Genomic DNA, 20705 nt, shown 5'->3' with positions numbered 1-20705 from the left:
CCTTTCAGAAAAGTTTATCTCTTACCTGAACATGCAGTTTTGGCTCCCTATTGTGGTAAACCCTCAAGGATCCAGTTCCATTATACACTTCTGTCAACACAGATCCTGTCAGCTGCTTGAGGCACAGCCACACCACTGATTCTGAAGTTGAAGGAGCTTTTGTATCAAGATGAGGGTCAACCAGTTATCAGATAACACAAGTACAATCACTACCTCTGTTCACCTAATCGAGATATTTCTAAAAATACGTACAATCATGCTTTTCCTTCTTTTCATGCTCCTCTTCACTAAAATTTTTATAGTAATGTATGTCTTCAGAGTAACATATGATTGTTGATTTCAATGAACTCTCAACTGTACTACCACATTCGCTTTACACAAATGTTTATTTCATCATCCATTTGAGTAACAAGTAGTTCAGATCTCAAGAAAAGGCTCTGATGATGGTAAATCAGTGCTATAAAGGTGTTTTTATAATTAAGATGACTTGTTTGGCTGCAGGTTTTTTTCATTCTCAGGAACAGGTTTGTCAGTGCAACATTTTCCTGAGTGGTGTTTTGGATAACGCCTACAAAATGGACTCTCGGTATTTTGACCTTTCACAAAAGATGTCTGATAAATTGTTAAGCCATCCTCACTGCTAGGAACTGATTCATGACCCCATAGGAAGAAGTTCTGTGAGTTCTGTTGCCGTCTCTCTGGTTCCACCTTCCTCCGGCCCATGCCCTAGCAAAAAAATTGAAAGAAAAATTCATTTAAACATATGACTTACAATCACAGTTTCACAGATGAATCTTTTAACAGTCACTACCCCACTGGGAAGTTAACGAAGCTGTTACCACAGTGATTTCAAGAACTCATGGTTCATCTTTAGCAAGTCAAAAATAATATTGTCAGACTTGCCTGCATGAACATTTCTGGTTGCATATATAATGGAAAATCTGTTCACCTTCCACCTCTTAGTACTAATAACCACTTATACTTTGCATTTCTGTAGCATACTATATACTCAAGCCTATTTAGCTATACTCAGCTAAATGAATCTTCAGAGCAACCCAAAGAAATAGATAGGTTAATAATTTTATGTTCAGACTGCAATAAAGAAACTGAGACAGACCATGAAATCTGAATCTTCAATGCTATCCCTTTTATGTCCAAACACAGAGAGACAGAGCCTGATTTTCACACTCCATAGCTTGTAGGAAATTTATTTGGAATTATGGTTGATCAGTATCTCTAAAACTATGAGACACTGCACAAAGTACACAGAAATGGAGGTTACTCGGTAAATAATGAATACCAAAAAATCTAGGTCTAAGAGAGCCCAAAGTCAGACAAACTTTCCATATCCCAATTCACTGCTTCCTCCTCTACCTATCATCTTGTGAACTGCACTATTTGTTTTGCTGCCTAGAAAGACGTCAACAATTGAAGAAAAGTGGAAAAATACGAAAATGTTGCACATACAGAAAAGCCCAAAAGAATTTAAATTCTATTCAAAGTTGTGGTTTCTGCAATATATATTTAAACAGGTATATTATAAAGAGATGTGGAATGGAAAATCATACATTCTGAAGATATATTGTGGGTGTCCTAGGGATTTCGGTTAAACTATGATAAAGATGAGTCTGAACCACATATGTGGGACTGTGAATTATCAGTGGCTGAGACCCCTACAAAAGTTCATCACAAGGCAAATCACTTTTAGCAGACTAATAGGACATATAACTGGGTACAAAACCATGTTAAGACATAACAACCAGGACCACTAGAAGATGCCGGTCAGAGACCCAAATCATGAGTTTGTTGTTCCCCTTGAATTCTGCCACTCTCAATGACCATGTGTGCTGAGGTATACCTGTGCCAGCCCCAGAGGAGTCCCACCACTATACTAATAAAAAGTATGTTTTTCTTTGATGTTTACATTTTTCACTTCTCACAATTTTTAGCATCTATAATATTTACAAGAGAGAGAAAAGATACACTGTTTAATCTCTGGCAGACTGAGAGATATGAACTTGCTTGATTTTTCTCAGTGCTGGGTACTTACAAAATCAAAATACTCTCCTACATTTTGTAGACAGTGTCTGTTGTCATGAGAAGAAAATGGGAAATTGTTGTTCACTGCTCTCTGAAAAAAAGAAATTATAGGAAAAAAATATGAATTTTCACATATCTTGTTTGGAGTCTACTAGTCTTAGTGTTTATATTCTGATAGATGCTGAAATTACAGCTGCCTATGTTCTAACACAGAAGTCATGTTAAATCTTCAACTGCACATAATTTTATAGGGGCAATGTGAACCCTCTGTATATTTTTTTTTTTTTTTACAAAACCATCAGGAGGGTTTGTGTTCCCTTGACTTGCTGAATATATACATGATTAATATAAAAGTGTGAATTTTCAAATAAGAAATTATACATTCTGTCTGCAAGCAGCAAAATACCAGATATGTCAGGATTGCCTTATTTGATTCACTAGTAAGCCTAAAGCTAATTAAAATGAACTACAAAAGGGACCTCAAAACTGAATTAATCTATGATTTATGTACTGAATGTCATGTACACTGCTTGTTGCAGGGGAAGTGGAGGAGGTATTAACTGCATAACTAATTTATAATCTCATTCTTTAACATAATGTTCATCCAGTCTCTAAAATGAAAATAGAGTTTTAGAAGAAAAAAAGGACAACTGCAAAAGAACTATTCTGAAAGTAAATTAACTTTTTTTTTACATTTGTTTATTACATATCATTGCAATATTATTAAAATAGCTAAAAATTGAAACACTGAAAACTCTTCCAGACTTAGATTAGATTGCTTCTGTTCTTCCCCAAGCATTATTTTCCTGCTTCATGTTGGGAACTTTTTGTTTTTTCTGTAAATGCTCTAGCAATTTTTACTTTTAACATTGTGGAATATGTTTTTCATCCTCCAACTATGATATTCACCTCCAAACAGGAGAGCAAGTTTTAATGTAACACAATTTAAAAAACGTGTTTCAAGAGTAAGTGACTCTGAATCAGTTCTAAAGATAAATGTAACTGGAGGCCTGATCCGGCAAGAAGAATCACCAAATACAAAATCTGCCTGCATGGAGTCAGCTGCATAATCGTATCTTAGGGTATTTAGTATACTAGACAGATTCTCTACCTTTTTTAGGTACGTGCCACACGTTCACTTGTTTTCTCATACAGGTTCAACCAGACTGTAGTTCAATGGGTAAGTAAATTCAACGGATACATTCTCATATATGTGTTTAAAAATAAGCACCTTCTAAGTCAGTAAAATGTAAGACTTACTAAAATATCCTACTGCAATTACACGTCAATCTTAACATTTTAAGAATAGTGTTTATTACTAGTGTCTATATGCTGCAGGAAAATTGAAAACCAAGATGGTAAATATTGAGTATCAGCTCTTGGAAAGATTCCCCATGTTAACTAATGGTCAAAAAAATCTATTACAGAACAATTATAGGACTATCATGAAGTAAGAAACAAGAGGTAATATAAGCTTAAACAGTACTATATTACTGAGAAAATTAATTAACCTCCCAGCCAGTGAGTTCCCTCATACAAAGAGATTAGAGACAACCAGCTTCACATGCAGTGAGCTTCAAACACTCTATTCAGCACTTTTTAAGTGTCACATAAACAAACTTCCTCAGATTGTTCTGTGACATCACATTTTAGCTTTTAATGCATCTTCATGCTCTCACCGCTGATCTCATTTTAATTCTTGATTTATGACAGATAGGAATCCCACTAATTCTTTTTAACAGTGAAGGGCTGGTAAATACAAGACATAAAACATCAGGTGAACAGTCATACTAGTGTTGATAAAAGGTCCATCTAACCTGGTTCTCCTTTTCAGGCAGTGGCTAAGGCCAGATGCTCCACAGAAAGGTATACATAATATCAACATAATGTATGCTCATGTTACAGTATAATCTTCCCTTTTTCTTTTCAATAGCCCCAAGCTTCCCTTTTAAATATTCCTTCCTAGCCCATTTCTGCTCTTCATTATAGCAAAATCTGTGAAATGAACTCAATATAATTGCTATGCTTATAGAAAATGAAAATAGAAAATGTTCTGTGCACAAAGTGGGTGGGTAAAGCAAAGCTCAGTGTGATGATAAAATCAGGCCATAAAAATGTGCTTATGAAATTGTAAGATTTTAAATACTCGTGATTTTAAAATAGTGTTTTGTTTGTTTCCAAAATTGTCCCAAATCTCTGAATTTTTAAGCAAGCCTTAAAAATGTTTGAATTGGGAAGCTTCTAAGTTTTTAATGATAAACAAAAAAATCTTTTGCTCGAATATACAGAATTTCTGACATTTAATTCAAAACAGACCATCAAATTTCAATTAAACATTCTTACAGGGCTTTACACGCAGGTTTTGGACTGAGATTCATCAGAATATATTCTGGCACATAAACGTGCCTCAAACAGCCATAGTAGCTAATAAACGGGAAAAGTAACTGATGCTGGAAATCAGCAATAACTACAGCAGGACTTTTGAGTATCCAAAATTATAACTGAGTAGCAGCAAAATATGTTTCTTCCTTAGCACAGCTAGCAATCATTTTACTCCCTGAGGCACAAAGTCTGCCAGTCCATAGTGACTGCTTTGCTAACTACCGTAAGTGCTATTCTTACTCATAACTTAGCAAGTGACATCTTGCAAAACAGAGCTCTGTAGATTGAGTGTATTGCCACAGTAACTCACCTGCTCCCGAGTTCTGTATGCTAGCGGCAATCTATCCTCAACGTACTGAGCTGCTCCTGAGTTCTGGACCTGTTTTAGTGCAGAGGTTGTAGTTGACTCAGGTTGATCCTGGCATACTCCAACGTGAGCAAACTAGAAAATAACGAAAATTGCGACCCATTTAAAAAAAAAAAAGCTAACAACAAAACCCCAAATAAATAGGATCAGAAATGTTGGCAAAATCGCCTTTTCCCATTTATTTTTTATTATTTGGATTGCAGCGGCACCTAGCGGCCTCTGGAAAAATCAGGAGCTTCCCCCACATAACACAACCCCTACCATAAAGACCTCATGACATACATCAGTAAAACTGACAAGAATATTATTTCTCCAGAAACTTTCCAAAAATTCTTTATATAGTGATAATCCATCTACCAAACCCACTTATGCTATAACGTCTTTTTTTTAAGCCCATGCCACTCCTGCTGTTGTACGACCGTAGGTTTGAAAGCACAAAACTTTTGGGGAACAGCTCAGCCAAACGTTAGGCCCAGGGGTTGAGAGACTGAAGAAGAGCCTGTGCCAGGCATGTGTCACAGTGCCCTGGGATGCCCAGATGTCCCAGCCCAGGGCCTCCGACGGGGGCCAGGGCACTTCTCCTGAGGGCGAGAACTGAGGCAAACGTCAGCTGGCATTTTCCAGAAGATAGTTAGCTAGGGCTAAATATAAAAGAAGAGACCTCCAGCACTGTTGGAAAACTGAGGGGAGGAAAAAAAAAAAAATCCTGCCAGAGTTTGCTTTAGCATACTTCCTCTGAATACCTAGGGCACCTTTTCCTCATAAACATCAGGAACGGGAAACCTCGTTTCTGGCTACAGGACAAAGCCACCCTCAACTTTTTCGAGAGTTTAAGGATAAAAAAAAGCCCCGCGGGGAACACGGGGGCTCCCCCCCTGCCCTCACCCAGGCGCCGGTGCGCTGCTCGCTGGGGTGGGAGCACCGGCCCCTGGACATGGCTCCGCGCCGCCGCCGCGCCCGGCCGCTCTGCCCGGGACCCCCCCGGGCACCCCGGTTGCCACGGGGGCCGCTTGTCCAGCTCACAGAGGAACGGGAACCCCCCCCGCCGTGACTTCAGACCCTCCCTGACTGCGTCACTAAGTGATCTGGTGTTTCAGTAAGAGCCGGAGGAGCGAAGGCAACGGTGCTCTTGGCCTTCGACTGCGTTTGGGGGGGGGGGTGAAAGTTGGTAAAAGTATTGAATGCTGTCTTCAAACGGGAGGGGAATAGAGTCCGGTTCAAAAATTAACTAGTTCTGCACCACTACTTCAATAACACTTTACAATCTGAATGGTAATATCTGAAGAAAGGAGGATCATTTTTGAGGAAAAAAACAAGGACATTAGGTATATTATTTTTAAGATATAACTTCATGATCTTTTTAAAATCGCTTTACACATACACACATCTTAATTGCATACACGATATTTGTTAAAAAAAAACAAACCCTGACAGCACCTTAAGGATATTTTGCCTCCGAGTTTGAGCACTGACTTGTAAACATCCATAACATTTAACTGTTGGCACACTCTGGTAGCAAGCATTGCCCTGGCAGGCGTTTGGGGAGGTGCATCGGGGACTGTGTCCCTCAAGAAATTTGGGGGTGGCTGCCCTGCAGGGTGGCAGACAGCACTGGATCATGGATGCCATCTGCACCACGTCACTTGCCTGCTGGCCAAAAAAGTCCCTAGTCTGTTCATTCGTATTACAGACATAGTCTCCAAGATGAATGTAGCAGACTTTTTTTTAAGTATAACGTTTTGTAACATGTTTTTATGGATGGGGAAGTGGAGAACCAACCGAAATGCAAGGCTTATTTCACAGAAAGAAAAACTGAGGCACAAAGCCCTTGCTTACTGTGAAATGAGCTGGTGGGTGAGCTGTAGACAAGGCAGAACTTCTCACTAAACCAAGCACAAACCAAGACTTTGCCTCCCAGGCCTTGACAGACTGTAAAGTCCATGACACTCACATGGCAAGTGGCCTGTTTTCCAATACATTGATAATCAAGACTAACTTACGTGGGAATCAGATACCATGGCTGGCAAACAGAACAAGAAAAAATATGGTACTTGTATTAGTTAAGTATGAATGATTCAGACAGCTGTAGCCATTTACAAAGTGCAGTTACAAAGTTCCTGCGGGAAAATCTAGTTTTCCATCTTACTATCAGACATAGGTAATGATATTTGGGAATACTAGCTGCAATCATGGAATTTTTCAAGGCTTTCTTTTAAATGACCTACTTTGTTTCTCTAAGTATCTGCTGAACTTTTGATAATACAGATAAGAGCAATTATTTGGAACTTGTTATTATTAATGATGCCATGCCACAAGTTATTTTTAAGTACAAAAGTAGGTAAATTACTTTTATGACAATTTACAGAGGATAATGTAAACTTTGCTAATGAAAAATAAGCTATTCCAGATAATGCAATTTTGGTTAAGGAAAAAAAAGAACAACTATAAACAAGCTGTAAGAGCAACATGTTTTGAAACACTTTCACGATTGTGTTGTCATCTCAGCCTTGACCGTAATGAACTATGCCCATATCTGAATGTGCCAGGATCAGTTCAGAAGGCTGTGGAGATAACTCAGGCTATTTTTAAGACCGAGTAAGCCAGTGAGAAGGATAACAACTAGAGAAGGATAAAAAAATGCGACAGGCAGATGAACCTACAGTTTGTTTTCATTCCATTCTACTCATTTTCAGATTCAGTAACTTGGGGCCCATTATTGCAAATTCAAACAAGCAGCACTTTGGCTTTTAAAATACTACTCCACTAAAATCTCTTTTTTTCTGAAGAACTGCAACAGTTTCGTATTTACTGCTGTTTTCCAGTGAGATATGGGTAAAGCTGAAAACGTTTCAAGTTGAAACTTTAAGAGGTCCCATCCTAACCCCATAAAAGGATTCTAACGAAACATAAGGAATAATTAATTAAGAAAGAGTTGTGCCAGTCTGCAATGGCAATATGCATAGGTCCGATATAATAAAAGTTTGACTAAAGCTGCTTTAAAACATTATCTGAAATAATTATATTTCTTAAATAGATTCTATATGTATATTTGCATACCAAAGTGTATTGTTCTATTTATAATATTGTTGTTACTGCTAAAAGACATGCTTTGTGTTAATAAAAGTATGCAAAATTAGAGTATTTCAGCTTGGTTTACAAAGGAAGCAAGGCTTATGCAACTGCACTTTCTGTCTCTGAGATCCCATCATAATTTTCAAGTCTTCAGGCTATTTTCTATCAACTTTGATGAGAAAGAAAGAATTTCAAAGATGACTAGGATCATCTAAGCTCCATGAGGATCAGTGGCAGGTCAGAAAAGTACACTAGTGAAGAAAGGCAGGCCCTGGCCCAGGTGCTATGTATGTTATTATCCTGGTTTCATCTGGGATAGAGTTAATTTTCTTTCTAGTAGCTGGTACAGTATTATGTTTTGGATTCAGTATGAGAAGAATGTGGATAACACACTGATGTTTTCAGTTGTCGCTAAGTAGTGTTTAGACTAAGTCAAGGATTTTTCAGCTTCTCATGCCCAGCCAGCAAGAAGGCTGGAGGGGCACAAGAAGTTGGGAGGGGACACAGCCAGGACAGCTGAACCAAACTGGCCAAAGGAATATTCCATACCATGTGAAGTCATGCCCAGTATGTAAACTGGGGGGAGATGGGGGGGGGCGGGGGGCAGGAGGGGAAGAGGCATAGATCGCTGCTCGGGAACTAACTGGGCATCAGTCCGCAAGTGAGCAACTGCATCGCACATCACTTGTTTTGTATATCCCAGTTCTTTCATTATTATTGTTATCATTTCCTTTCTGTCCTACTAAACCATTCTTATCTCAACCTGTTTTACTCCCCCCCCTCCCCCCAATTCTCTCCCCTGTCCCACTGGGTGGGGGGGGGAAGTGAGCAAGTGGTTTTGTGGTGCTTAGTTGCTGGCTGGGGTTAAACTATGACAGTTGTCTAGAAGAATGACAGGCAGCCAGCATTTGTACTTCCTGACCAGTCACAAACTGTACCATCTCTTGTGGCATGGAGAATACAGAATGTCATCTAACAGGAAAAAAAAAGATTAAAAACCCTTTGGGCACTATTCAAGGCACCATTTGCCTTCAAATAGGCCATCACAGCTAAGCTTTTGTCAAATTCAGTGCATAAGCAGCGGCTGGCACACAATTCTTGATCCCCACACACCCTAAGGTGCCCCATCACCAAGTGTCCACTGGTTTCATTAAGGTTACAGTTATTCAGCACACCTACAAACCCCATCAATAAGCCCCGCAGGCCCATTCCCTTACCTAAGCTACCTAACACGGCAATGTACCAGTCCTTTCTCAGGACAGGGTTGGGACAAGCCAGGTCAGCCGGGTTCTGGGAGCAGTGGGCATGAGCAGGCCCCGGAGGCTCGGCAGCTCCCTGCCACACAGAAACGCACAACCTGAGGGCCGCAGCACCTCACTCCTCAGCTGCGGCCAGACCAGCTGGTGGTGGTCGTGGTGGTACAGCCCCCACCTCTATCACCCGCTTCGGCTCAGCGCCCCTAAGGAGCGGGAAGCAGCCCAGAGAAATCAAACCCGCGCCTAACCCAGGCGTGAGGCGACCCCGCGCAGCCGCCATCTCCCGCCTCGCCCGCCTTTTCTCCTCACGCCTCGGTCCCGCCCCTCCCGCAAGCCCCACCCTCCGCGCTCTCCTATTGGCCAGGAGCCCGCTCTTCCCCACCCCTAACGCCTCTCTGGGACTGTCTCGGAAGGAGAGAGGGAGGGGCGAGTCTCGCGAGAAGTGGCAGTTCCCGGCCTGACGCGCCTCCCGCCTCTCGGCCGGCAGCGGGCGCTGACAGCGGCCCTGCCGCCCCCGGCCTGCCGCCGCCTCCCGCCCCGCCTGAGGGAGCGTGCCCCCCGCCCCCTTCCCTCCATCGGCCGCGGCACCAGCCCCGGGCTGGCACTGGATAAGCGGAGCGGAAAATGGAGGAGCTCTGCGGTGTGGGGGCCGCTGCCCCTCTGAGGGGAGACGCGGAGGAACCCAAACAGGTAACGGCGGGGGGGTGGGGGGGACGGGACCCCACCCGCCCTGCCCTACAGCGGGAGCGGGGATCGGTCCCGGGGCTGAGGGGTAACCGGTGTCCCGCAGCCTCCCCCGCAGCTGCCCGCCGGTGCCGCCGCTGGTAGCCCGGCGCCGGGCGCTGCCGGTTTGACCGCGGCAAGCGCGGGGCTGTAAACACAGCCCACAGTAATGTTTTGGGTTGCCTCACAGGCGTGCATCCTCTTTCCAGTTTGGCCAGTGAGGGAACGCTGTTGTCAGGACTGGAGTACAGTAGGGAACGTACTAATTATGATTAAGCCTTAATTGTAAGCGGTATTTCTGTTGTTACGCTTAAGTGCGGTGTGCTGCGTTGTGTTTACGTAAATAGTATCCTGTGGATCTGTTTTTTTCCCTTAACGTGTATCGGTTCACAGCTCTTAACGCGAGTGTGACGGCTGCACGTTCTCTGTATTTGAAAAGAGATGTGTGGTCACAAGGCTTACTTACAAAGGCAGAAGCCTCTTTAGCTTTAATGCCGGTGTTTGTTAGTGAACACTTACTTTCACAAACTTTTGCGGCATTACTGGGAATTGTGTTTTGGTTTCGGCCTTTCTGAGTAATTTCGCGTTCCGTGGGGAGCTGTCCTTAATAGCACTCTAGCCTTGTAACTCCTGAAGTGGAGCATACGCTTGACGCAAGCGTTGGAATCAGGGTAACCGAAATAGTCGTGAACGTGTGCAGGAGACAATCACGCGTGAATGCAGCACCAGCCTTTGGTCGGTTACCATTAAAAACAGCTTATCATAGAGCAAGTCTGATAGTGTTAATTTCTGTTGTTTTATAAGCAAATATTTCCCTTTGAAAACTAGGGGTCAGTGTTGTTTCTTGGAGGCAACGAAGTGAAAAGCAGTGCTGTGGTGAAATACTCGTCTGCCCCACCGCAAGCAGCGTTTGCTCGTCTTCAGGAGAAAACAGACTTGAAACTTCCACCTGCCAATTGGTTACGTGAAAGCGCTAAGCTGGGACCAGCAGGTACAACCATTCTTGGCAACAACAAAAAAAGTAAACCATTTTCAAGGTAAATAAGAGCAGGCTCTTTCCACGCCTTTAAGAATAATTCTAAGAGTGAACTTGGACCCTATGTAATTCAAAGTATAAAGTACAGACTTTACCATAGCAACTAGCTATTGGGTTTTTTAACCATTCTCCCTCTACTTTTTCATCCTTAGTTCTTGCCTGTACGCCATAATCTTGACTCCTTTGTAAATGATTAATGATATTGGTAATGCTGTTGATTATTATTTTTTTCAAGTGCATGTTGACACCTTGCCTGACAAAGTCAAACTGACTTCATGTTCTTTCCTGGTTGGCTGTTGCCGGTTGGCCAAAATCAAACTAGACTGGTTCAGCCAGCCATTCTGCTTCCGGTAACAGGTGAAAATGGAAAAAGTGTGCTTCCTCTTGAAAGTTACAGAGCCAATTTATGGCTCTTCTTGATCTTCAGAAACTGGACCTGGCTAACTAATGGCAATAGAAATTTCATAGTCATGTCAAGAGTGAATGCAGAAGGTGAAATAAGGGGTAAAACCAAAAAGCAGTGTTAACCTTTTGGTATGGATATTTGTTAAATGATTGGATGAGTTGAGTTCAGAGTGTTTATAAATAGGAGGCTTAAATCCTGCGCTGAACAAGCAAATTCACACTAAGTCAAGTAGTTAGTGAAATCTAACAGTTTGTGGAGGGTCTGTGTTGAAATCCTCATAATCTGTTTTAGGACATGTATGTTTTTGAGCAGAGTAATGCGTTCCCCAGGGCTTTATGAATTTTTCCTGTTTATTTTAGATATTATGTTTGTTTGTCAAATAGAGGCTGGCAGTTTAATCTCTGTGTCTAGTGTTGGTATTAAAAAGCTAATAGTGAAAGTATAACTTTGGACACTTGCACATGATGTATTTGTTTGGGTTATAGTAATATCTGGTTTAATTTTAAAGAATGGTCTGTACATTGAAATATTCTAACTTAATAGCTTGTAATTTAGAGAGGCCTTAATGAAGGTGGATGAAGATACAAGGATGTGTCTGTTACATGTAGGCCAGTTTTAGAAAACATAAATAAGAGGTAAAATAAAATGATGGCTGCTAAAATGAAAGTATTTAACGTATTTACTGCCTTAAAGAGAAACTCTTTGAAAAGCTGTCCTCGTTTTTAGTGTTAAAAAAAAATTAAGACCCGAATTTCTCCAATTTCCCATAGCTGTCTTAACAAACACTAAATAGTTCTGATTTTCTTGATTTTAACAAAACTTAAACTACCTCTTAGAACGTCTTGAAATTGGATCTAAGCACTTCCAAAGATATCTTTGAAAAACTTGCAGAATGTAAAAATTAAATGATTTTGTTAATTAACTTAGATCTAATTACACCTGGTAATTTTTAGCTAGACTGTTTTTGTTTTGTTTTGTTTTGTTTTTTATGAAGAAATGTTGTGGTTTAACCCCAGCCAGCAATTAAGCACCACGCAGCCGCTCGCTGACTTCCCCCCCACCCAGTGGGATGGGGGACAGAATCAGGGGGGGAAAAAGTAAAACTTGTGAGTTGAGATAAGAACAGTTTAATAGAATAGAAAGGAATAAAGGAATAATGATAATAATTACAATAATAAAATGACAATACTAATAAAAAAAGAATTGGGATATACAAAACAGGTGATGTACAATGCAATTGCTCACATTCACTGACGGATGCCCAGTTAGTTCCCGAGGAGCAATCTGCCTTCCCCCCCCCCCTCCCCGCCTCTGAGCCAGCTCTCCCCAGTTTATATACTGGGCATGAGATCACATGGTATGCAATAGTCCTTTGGCCCAGTTGGGGTTGGCTGTCCCCTCCCAACTTCTTGTGCCCCTCAAGCCTTCTTGCTGGCTGGGCATGAGAAGCTGAAAAATCCTTGACTTAGTCTAAACACTACTTAGTGACAACTGAAAACATCAGTGTGTTATCCACATTCTGCTCATACTAAATCCAAAACATAACACTGTACCAGCTACTAGAAAGAAAACTAACTCTATCCCAGCCAAAACCAGGACAAGAAAAAACTTTCAAAGATTTAATAAACTTAAAAAAACAGGTCTATCTTTAATGTCACACTGCCTTTGTCTTAACTTGTAATATTTTCTAAATAGCTTTGGGATGGCATATGACTTCATTGACTCAGTTGGAAATGATGTAGATGTTGTGTCTGATTCAGAGGTATGTATAACTTTTTATGTTCTATCATTCAAACTCTTACATTGTATAAACCTTATTTTAAAATACTGTCATGGCTTCTGTCATCTTTGTGTCCTTTGAGAACAAGTAAAGATCCCATAGTGAAACACGAACAGATTACCTAACTTTCGCTCTGTCATTTAAGGGAGTTGTGATCACTGAATAAGAAATGTACAGACAAAATTGTATTTCCTGTGGATTTCTACAAATAATCTTCAGCTAAAGTATGCGGTTTAGTGAATGCAGCACATCAGTCTTGCAGTGTAGTTGTCTTGTGTGTTTGAAATCGGTTATTTTAATGTGACTTATTACTTTCAAGATGATTTTTTTTTTCTATTCTTTTCTAGAAGAAATAGATCCCCTTCAGCCACCTTCTTTCCTCTGATTTTTGTCAGCTTTTTTGGTGCTGGTGATACTTGTAGAATTCAGATGAGGCCCTTCAGAAAAGGAAACATACATACTCATTTACTGTCTCAGTGTTGATGTTTGGCAGATTTTTATTCAGACTTAGATCTCTGTGCAGTTTCCTCTGGGTATCTGACAAAGTGTTGGTATTCCTGTGGTGAAGATAAAGCTTTTAAAATCCAAACCATCCACTTGTATTTTTTGTCACTTTTGATGTTGCCTGGTTGTGATGATCCAAAGAGAGACCATGTTTAAACCATGTATGTGGTTTATACCGACTACTTTGTCTCTTTATCATGGTCATTCATGTTCTCTGACCTCAACAAATGCAACTTCTTGTAGAATGGCCTTCTTAAAATCACTGGCACTACAAGGTTTTGTTTGCGTGCTTGTGCCTCTCCAATTTTAGTAGTGTATTCTTTGCTTACAGTTTCCTGAGAATTGTCTTACAATGCAGTATAATTGTATTGAGTATTATTTCTGTTCTCTTTTCTCCTGCAAGAATATTAAAAAACTTCTGAAGATACCTTATAGCAAGTCACATGTGAGCATGGCAGTACATCGCATTGGGCGGACACTTTTGTTGGATGAGCTAGATATTCAAGAACTCTTCATGAGATCATCTCAGGTTAACCATTTTTTTTTAATTTTTTTTTTTTTGTTAAGTATGTCGTATGGTCAAAATGCATTATTTCAAGAATACTATAGCCAGCAAGAAAGCATGTATGTATCAAAATGCCTGAGAATCATATGCGAGTAGAAAAGGTGCTCTACTCTGCAGCAGTTGGTTTACCCACGAACTGCATCTGATGTCCTATATTTATGGTATTGTAAGATTAAAATTCCATGCCCCACTTTCCTGTAATTACTTTAGTATTGCTATACTATTTTATTAGTTTTACTATTAATTAGTATTTGTTACCTGTGTAACCTCTTACCATGTATCTGACTTTCTAATTAAGTCAACTTTTCAGTAAGAACGTAACTTTCCTAGAAGAAACATTTTCAGTAAATGACCAATTCAAGACTTTAGCTGTGAAGTTATTTTCTGGGTTTTTTTTGTTGTTGTTGTGGATGAGTATTCATAAGTTAGTGAGGCACTTGGTTTACTTTCCAGATGCTTCTTGATATTAATTTTGTATTTATGATATTGCCTAGACAGGGGACTGGACATGGCTGAAAGAGTTTTATCAAAGGCTGATTGATCAGAAGTGGCAACGAAAAAAGAAGAGTAAAGAACACTGGTACCAGAAGGCTATACTCTCTAAATTTTTGTATTACAGGTAACCTTATGTCTGCATGAATCTTGGAACTCTGCATCACTTGCTTTTGCCTAGTTTCTTGTCTTGAAGTAAATGCTAAAATTCCGTTATGGTCTATCTTATTTACTGATTTATCCTTATACAGGGGAAATTGAGGGATGACATCAGGAAATGACATGTAAATGTTTTAACAGAATTTGAAGTATTTTAAAGTAAAACTGAAGTATTAAAGAATAAAATAAACAGCATGACTTAATTAACTGCATATCTCAATATTTATGGGTTTGAGGGAAGAACAAGTTAAAATATGCAAGGTAGACTGTGACACCTGCTGTAACTTTGTACAAATTTGAGCAACGAACAACTTGTTGATATACCAATCTTTTACCATATTAGCAAAGTCATTCTTTGAGAACAGGGCATCGAATATAACAATTCTAGAAAGGATCTGTTTGCATATTGTCGACTGAACTTTTTAATGTTGCTTTGTCAGTATTAATGGTGATGGAGCTGCTCAGCCTGTTCCTTCCACTTCAAAACAGCATCAGGAGGGTCCTGTTTCAGGTGAGAGTGATGAAGCAGGAAGGTCCTCCTGGCCAGCTCCTTTTGAAATGCCTTCTTCATTATCTGAAGATCCAGGTGCCTCTAACCAGGTTAGTGTTTGTAATGTTTTAAATGGCACCTTAGTTTTCGTAGAGACATATATATTGAAAGGTTTTTAAAGGTGCTGCTGCAGTATTTTTTGCTGAAAGAAATTAACTAAGTCATTAGAAGGACTTGGCAGTACGTGCGGTTTAGCTTATGCCAGTGTTTCAGAGCTCCAAATTTCAGATTTTTTTTTTTTTTTTCTGTCACTGTAGTGCTAACTACATATTTATCTGTGCATTTTTGGGAAACAAAATGTTAGGCTAGGAGTAGTCATCAATGACTTTACCTAAAAGTAGGAAAATCTGATATTAAGAAGGTGCGTATGGAAGCCTAAGGTTTTGGCCTTTCTTCTTAAATCCGCCATTAAAATGAATCTGTTGTGGCCCTGAATTTATGAGGTGAAGAGGAAAATGAAGATCTGTGAAAATGTTTGCAAAACAATTAAGCAACATTTACAACTACTTGCTATGAGATTACACAAGTGGAGGATGAAGGTGTTGATAGTAATTATGCAACAAACTATGATTAGTATTAGGCTGTAATCCAAGGTTTCAATCTGTGGCTAAGCTTATTTATGAAAACTGTTAATTCCTGTGGGTTTTGAGTAATATAATACAGGTATTGATTAAAATTCTGAGAAGTTGAAAGATCTGTTGTATTTAGTCTACATTAATGTAATAATGATGCTATAGTTATGTGTAGACAGTATTATGAACTGGTATGCCAAATAATTACTTGGTCAGCTCACTTATGAAGGGTCTAACCTACATTATCCATAAAATTGTAAATGTGTATGTTGCAGTGTGGTAATATGCTAAAGTGGAGAAATAGTTCAGTACTTGAAAGCTTTTTGAAAAAGGACTACTTCTCTCTTCCACCTTCTTGAGGAGCTGTTGCCTAATACAGCAGACTGTTTATCATAAAGGAGCTGTTGTGCGTTTTTACAGTGTCCTTTAATTTATAAATAAGATATCAGGATAGAGGTTTTACTTCTGGAGACTGATAATCTGGTGCTGACCCTGGGATAATAAAGAGTTTCTATAAAAACTTTCTGATTTATTTCCAAAGCCTTTGAGAATATAAAGTGCAAATTTTTGGTACTAGCTGTAGAAAAGAAGCATTCTAGTCACTGACTAGAAGCTTTTTGTAGTTCAATACATATTTATTTAAAGATGTTAGAGGTAAAGATTTTTTCCTCATATGCTTTTGTTCAGATTTTTTTTAATGGCCTAACTTAACCTCAGCAGCAGAATCACTCCTTATCCTTGTGCTTTTCACAGGGAAGTGTGCCTCTTGAACCCTCATATATAGTGGGGCATGTGGCCTCAGCCCCCAAAGAACAAAACCTGACTACTTTGTTCAATGACGGGGAAAACAGTCAGGTATGCTATATGTGAAATTTGAGCTCAAACACTGAACACCCAATTTAATCAAACATTTTAAAATTTGGTCTAAATTGGAACCAAGAAAAAAACTAAGTCCCCTGTAGAAGTAGCTTTTGTGGCATCTGTGATCTCAGTCTTTTAAGTTAATGTGAATGCGTAGCATAGTTCATTATGTGTTGTCTTTTATTTGCTGCTTTTGCTTCTGGCTTTCTCATAATTCCACAGAATGTTATAGAGAACAAGTTTTATACTAGTGATTTATAGACCAATTTTTTTCTCTTAACGAAGGGACTTAAAAATGACTTTGTTCGTAATATCTTGTGGACCTTTGAAGATATCCACATGTTAGTAGGATCAAATATGCCTATATTTGGAGGTGGGAGATACCCTGCTGTGAGCTTGCGTCTCAGGTGAGTTTTGAAGTTAATGAGATATACATGCCAGCCTTGACTGACTTGTTGCTTTGCTTCCTGTTTAGCTATCTGCATTTTGTTTGGTTGACTCTTAATTTTTATGTGCAATTTAAGGAATAAAATTCATGCTTTAGACTTAAGTGGTGATGGCATTGTAAAGTGCAGGAAAAACAGAAGCAGTCCCAAAGCCATGCCACTGCACTGGGACTTGAGATGCTCTGCTGCTTTTTCTGGCTCTCTAAATAAATCTGTATTTGAAAGTACTGGCTGTTTGCAACCTTTCCTGACTTCAGTGTGACTCTTAAGTGTTAAAACGCTTCTGTACATCTAGTCTTTAATTTCATTCTATTGCTATTTTTATAAGAGGGCAGTAATATTTCTCCTACTGGGATTCTGAGTTTCAATAACTGCTAGTAGGGCGTAAGTACTTAAAACTTGTGACTGTAGTTCTAAGTTCTGACTTGTCTTACTGTTTGCTTTATGTTGATCACTTGATTACCAGTCTTTCTGGTAAGAATGAGCAAAAACTTGAAACTTGTTTGGTGTAATTGTCATCTTTTCGAGATGTATCTAGGAATTAACAGTACCTTGCTTTACAACAATTTTGGAAGGTCTGGGAGAAGGCTTGTGCTATAATTAGTTGCAGCTAATACTGATATTCCTTTAGAACTTCTCACGTACTTATTATCTTGGTAATAATGTGACATCTGAAGCTTTTTAAAGTTTCAGTGTAAGCGTGGGCAAAAATTCAAAACTGCTGAGGGAATGTGAGTGTATTCTATTGGAGAGATCAGTACATCTGTTTTGTTTGATATGACTCATTGTTTGCCTCTTTATAACAATTCACAAATAATTGTTTTAGTTTCCATCCACTCTCGGGTGACTTAAATCTTAATTCTGTTAGTAAACATCCCTTATTTTTTCTGAAGAGTAAGTAAAGACTTAAATAACACTAGAAATACTTGTTTTTAGGGATAACAACAAGCCAATAAATGTGCTAACAGGAATTGACTATTGGTTGGACAACTTAATATGTAATGTACCAGAGCTTGTGATGTGCTTTCATGTTAATGGAATTGTTCAGGTAAGTCTGGCTCTTTGCATTATGCCTAGTTAAGCCATTCTTCAGTTTCTGAAATTGCTCCAGTTGTAACAGATCTCTTTCTAATCTTACGGCTTTCACAACAAGATTACAGAAATCCTTTATTGCAGAGTGAGAAGCATCTATGCAGCTTGCAACAGTCATCCAAAAATATTGTGGTGTTTTTTTTATTTTTTTCCTTTCCATGCATGCAAGATTCCTTCTTCACCTGATGTATGAGTGAAGGCAAAAATAAAAAATGTAGCAGCAGAAATACATCAGTTTCTTGCATCTTAAAATCCATAATGTTAACTTGCCAAGACAGATGCATGTTTGTTTTTACTATTTTACAGTAGACCACACATACCAGCTTTCCGTTGTACCTAGTAGCATATAGTTGCTTACTAGGCTGACTAGGTTTCATTGAAGTAAGAGTTAGATGTTGCACCTTCACCACTTTTTTTTTTCACCTTTTGTTCTCCATTTACCATGTTTGTCACAGAAGTGAATCCTCTTTAAAGCTTTTATTGAGTAGTATAATCAAGATGTGCTTGCTTTTAAAGTAAATCGTAGAAATTAACTCAGTTTATCATGACACTATCATAATAGTAGGCTTTGTTTCTTTTACCCATTGACACTGATCTGTAGATTTTGGGAGGGTAGGTGGCAGAAAACCCTCCTAATCTTGAGCTTTAACATATATTTCTTGCAGAAATATGAAATGATAAAGACTGAAGATATTCCCAATTTGGAAAACTCTAATTTTTCTACCAAAGTGATAAAAGATATTGCTCAAAATATCTTATCTTTTCTGAAATCAAATTGCACCAAAGAAGGACATACTTACTGGTTATTTAAAGGCAAGTAGGTTTAGATCAATTTGAAAAGATTTGTGTTAATGTCACGTTGATTAATGAAAGGTCTTACCTTCCAGCAAGTGGGAGTGATATAGTAAAGCTCTATGACCTAACCACACTTTGTGAAGAGACAGAAGACAAATACCAAAACCCTTTTACAATGCCGGTGGCAATTCTTCTATACAAGTGAGTTTTTATAATTTTTGCTGTAATACTTAGTTCTTGGTGCAGTTGTATTAAGAATACAGACCAAAAATTATGACGAAATGAAAATGCATCAAGTTAAAATCTTCTTTTACACATAAGCTTGGTAAGCCTCAGTCTCACCAAATGAAAACAGACTTTGTCGTTTTCACCATTTCTCCATGTAAATTACACTCTTGCTGAGTAAGTTTTGTAGACCCATCCTGAAGTTTGGGAATTCTACATTTGCAGTAGTATTGTTTAAAGATTTTTTTTCTTTTTTTTTTTTTTTTTTCTTCGAGCACAAATAATTTATCCAGGGATTTACTATTTTGTTCAACTTTCTTTTAGAGTTGCTTGCAATATGATGCTGAAGAAAAACCAGAACAAGAAACACTATGGCACTATCAGAACATTGCTCCTTAATTGTCTTAAGTTATTGGACAATGGCAGACATCCTCAAGTAAGAATTACGTGTTTTCTTGTAGCTTTGTGTAAATATAGTAGAAATGCCGTCATTGTAATACACCTGGTAATATTTTGTGTGGTTCCTCCTCCCTTTGCAAGGGAGAGAATTTAAATTTATTTATAAACTTAGAAATTGCCTTATGTTTAAAGAAGCCCCAGACTTTTTTTTTTTTTTTTTTCAGTAAGTAGCCTTCACTGACCGTCATTGCTGCATGAGTCTTCTGTCCTGCTCTAAAAAGGAACTTGTCATTACATTTGCTCTTTTGCCCTTGTTCTTAAAGACCACTTTTGTGTTTGGAAGCTGTACAGACACTGAAGCAGATCTTAGCTAGACATTGTAAAACGTGAATGTAGGAACATTTTTACTCTGAAGGTGGCTGAATGTTGGACAGGTCAACCAGAGAGTTTATAGAGTCTCCATCCTTTGAGATACTCAAAGCCCGACTGGATGTGGTCCTGAGCAATCTGCTTAGAGCAAGGGGGTTGGGCTAGACAATCTCCAGGGGTTCCTTCCAACCTCAGCTATTCTGTGTTGGGTGGGAGATTCAGAAAAAGAACCTCAAATAGAGGGCTTCAGTGGCATTAAATTTAATGTCTTTTTTGAACAGTCAGAAGTAGAGAGGATGTTGGGAAGCAGAAGAAAGGAATGTGATCAAGAGCTGCCCCTATTTATTTATTTTTCTTTTAAAGGGAAAAACCAAAGCTGTCTTGGGCGAAGGTGTCTGTATTCCCAATTTTACCTTTATGCCCTCACTTGCAAAACAGGAGATGAAGACCTTGTAAGGTGGGGGCTGAAACCAAGCGTGGGCAAGCTTGGTTGTGGGGGCTCCACGCACGTATACAGATAGTTGACAACATACTGTCTGCAGTGATTTGTTTCTTAAATATTGTTAAAAATTCAATGCTAAAACAAACAGTCATACAGTGTGTGTGTGCATGTG

General features: G+C 39.1%; 2 protein-coding genes across 8 annotated transcripts in view; one reads left to right on the top strand and one right to left on the bottom strand.

The window, feature by feature from the left end:
* Positions 1-477: 477 nt before the first annotated feature.
* Positions 478-5725, bottom strand: TEX36 (testis expressed 36). Its single transcript, XM_010582017.1, has 4 exons — positions 5675-5725; positions 4733-4864; positions 2051-2131; positions 478-726 (listed from the first exon to the last, which is right to left on the bottom strand). The coding sequence occupies exons 1-4, from the start codon at positions 5723-5725 to the stop codon at positions 478-480; spliced, it is 513 nt and encodes a 170-aa protein (XP_010580319.1).
* Positions 5726-9686: 3961 nt separating this feature from the next.
* Positions 9687-20705, top strand: part of EDRF1 (erythroid differentiation regulatory factor 1) — a 41685-nt gene continuing 30666 nt past the window's right edge. For 4 of the 7 annotated variants that reach the window (XM_010581969.1, XM_010581966.1, XM_010581964.1 and 1 more), the window contains exons 1-12: positions 9687-9807; positions 10669-10877; positions 12978-13044; positions 13970-14095; positions 14626-14750; positions 15223-15382; positions 16658-16759; positions 17051-17172; positions 18148-18259; positions 18969-19116; positions 19191-19299; positions 19648-19759. In XM_010581969.1, the coding sequence (XP_010580271.1) occupies positions 9742-9807; positions 10669-10877; positions 12978-13044; positions 13970-14095; positions 14626-14750; positions 15223-15382; positions 16658-16759; positions 17051-17172; positions 18148-18259; positions 18969-19116; positions 19191-19299; positions 19648-19759 (1458 nt within the window). In that variant the 5' untranslated portion in view covers positions 9687-9741. Of the gene's footprint in view, positions 9808-10668; positions 10878-12366; positions 12399-12977; positions 13045-13969; positions 14096-14625; positions 14751-15222; positions 15383-16657; positions 16760-17050; positions 17173-18147; positions 18260-18968; positions 19117-19190; positions 19300-19647; positions 19760-20705 lie in introns of those variants that run through there. The other 3 variants (XM_010581965.1, XM_010581968.1, XM_010581967.1) reach the window with 3 other exon arrangements.

Source organism: Haliaeetus leucocephalus, unplaced genomic scaffold (assembly GCF_000737465.1).
Source record: "Haliaeetus leucocephalus isolate CR32 unplaced genomic scaffold, Haliaeetus_leucocephalus-4.0 Scaffold830, whole genome shotgun sequence".
NCBI lineage: Eukaryota > Metazoa > Chordata > Aves > Accipitriformes > Accipitridae > Haliaeetus > Haliaeetus leucocephalus.
The sequence above is the reverse complement of the archived record's forward strand: the minus strand, read 5'-3'. Positions and strand labels throughout refer to the sequence as shown.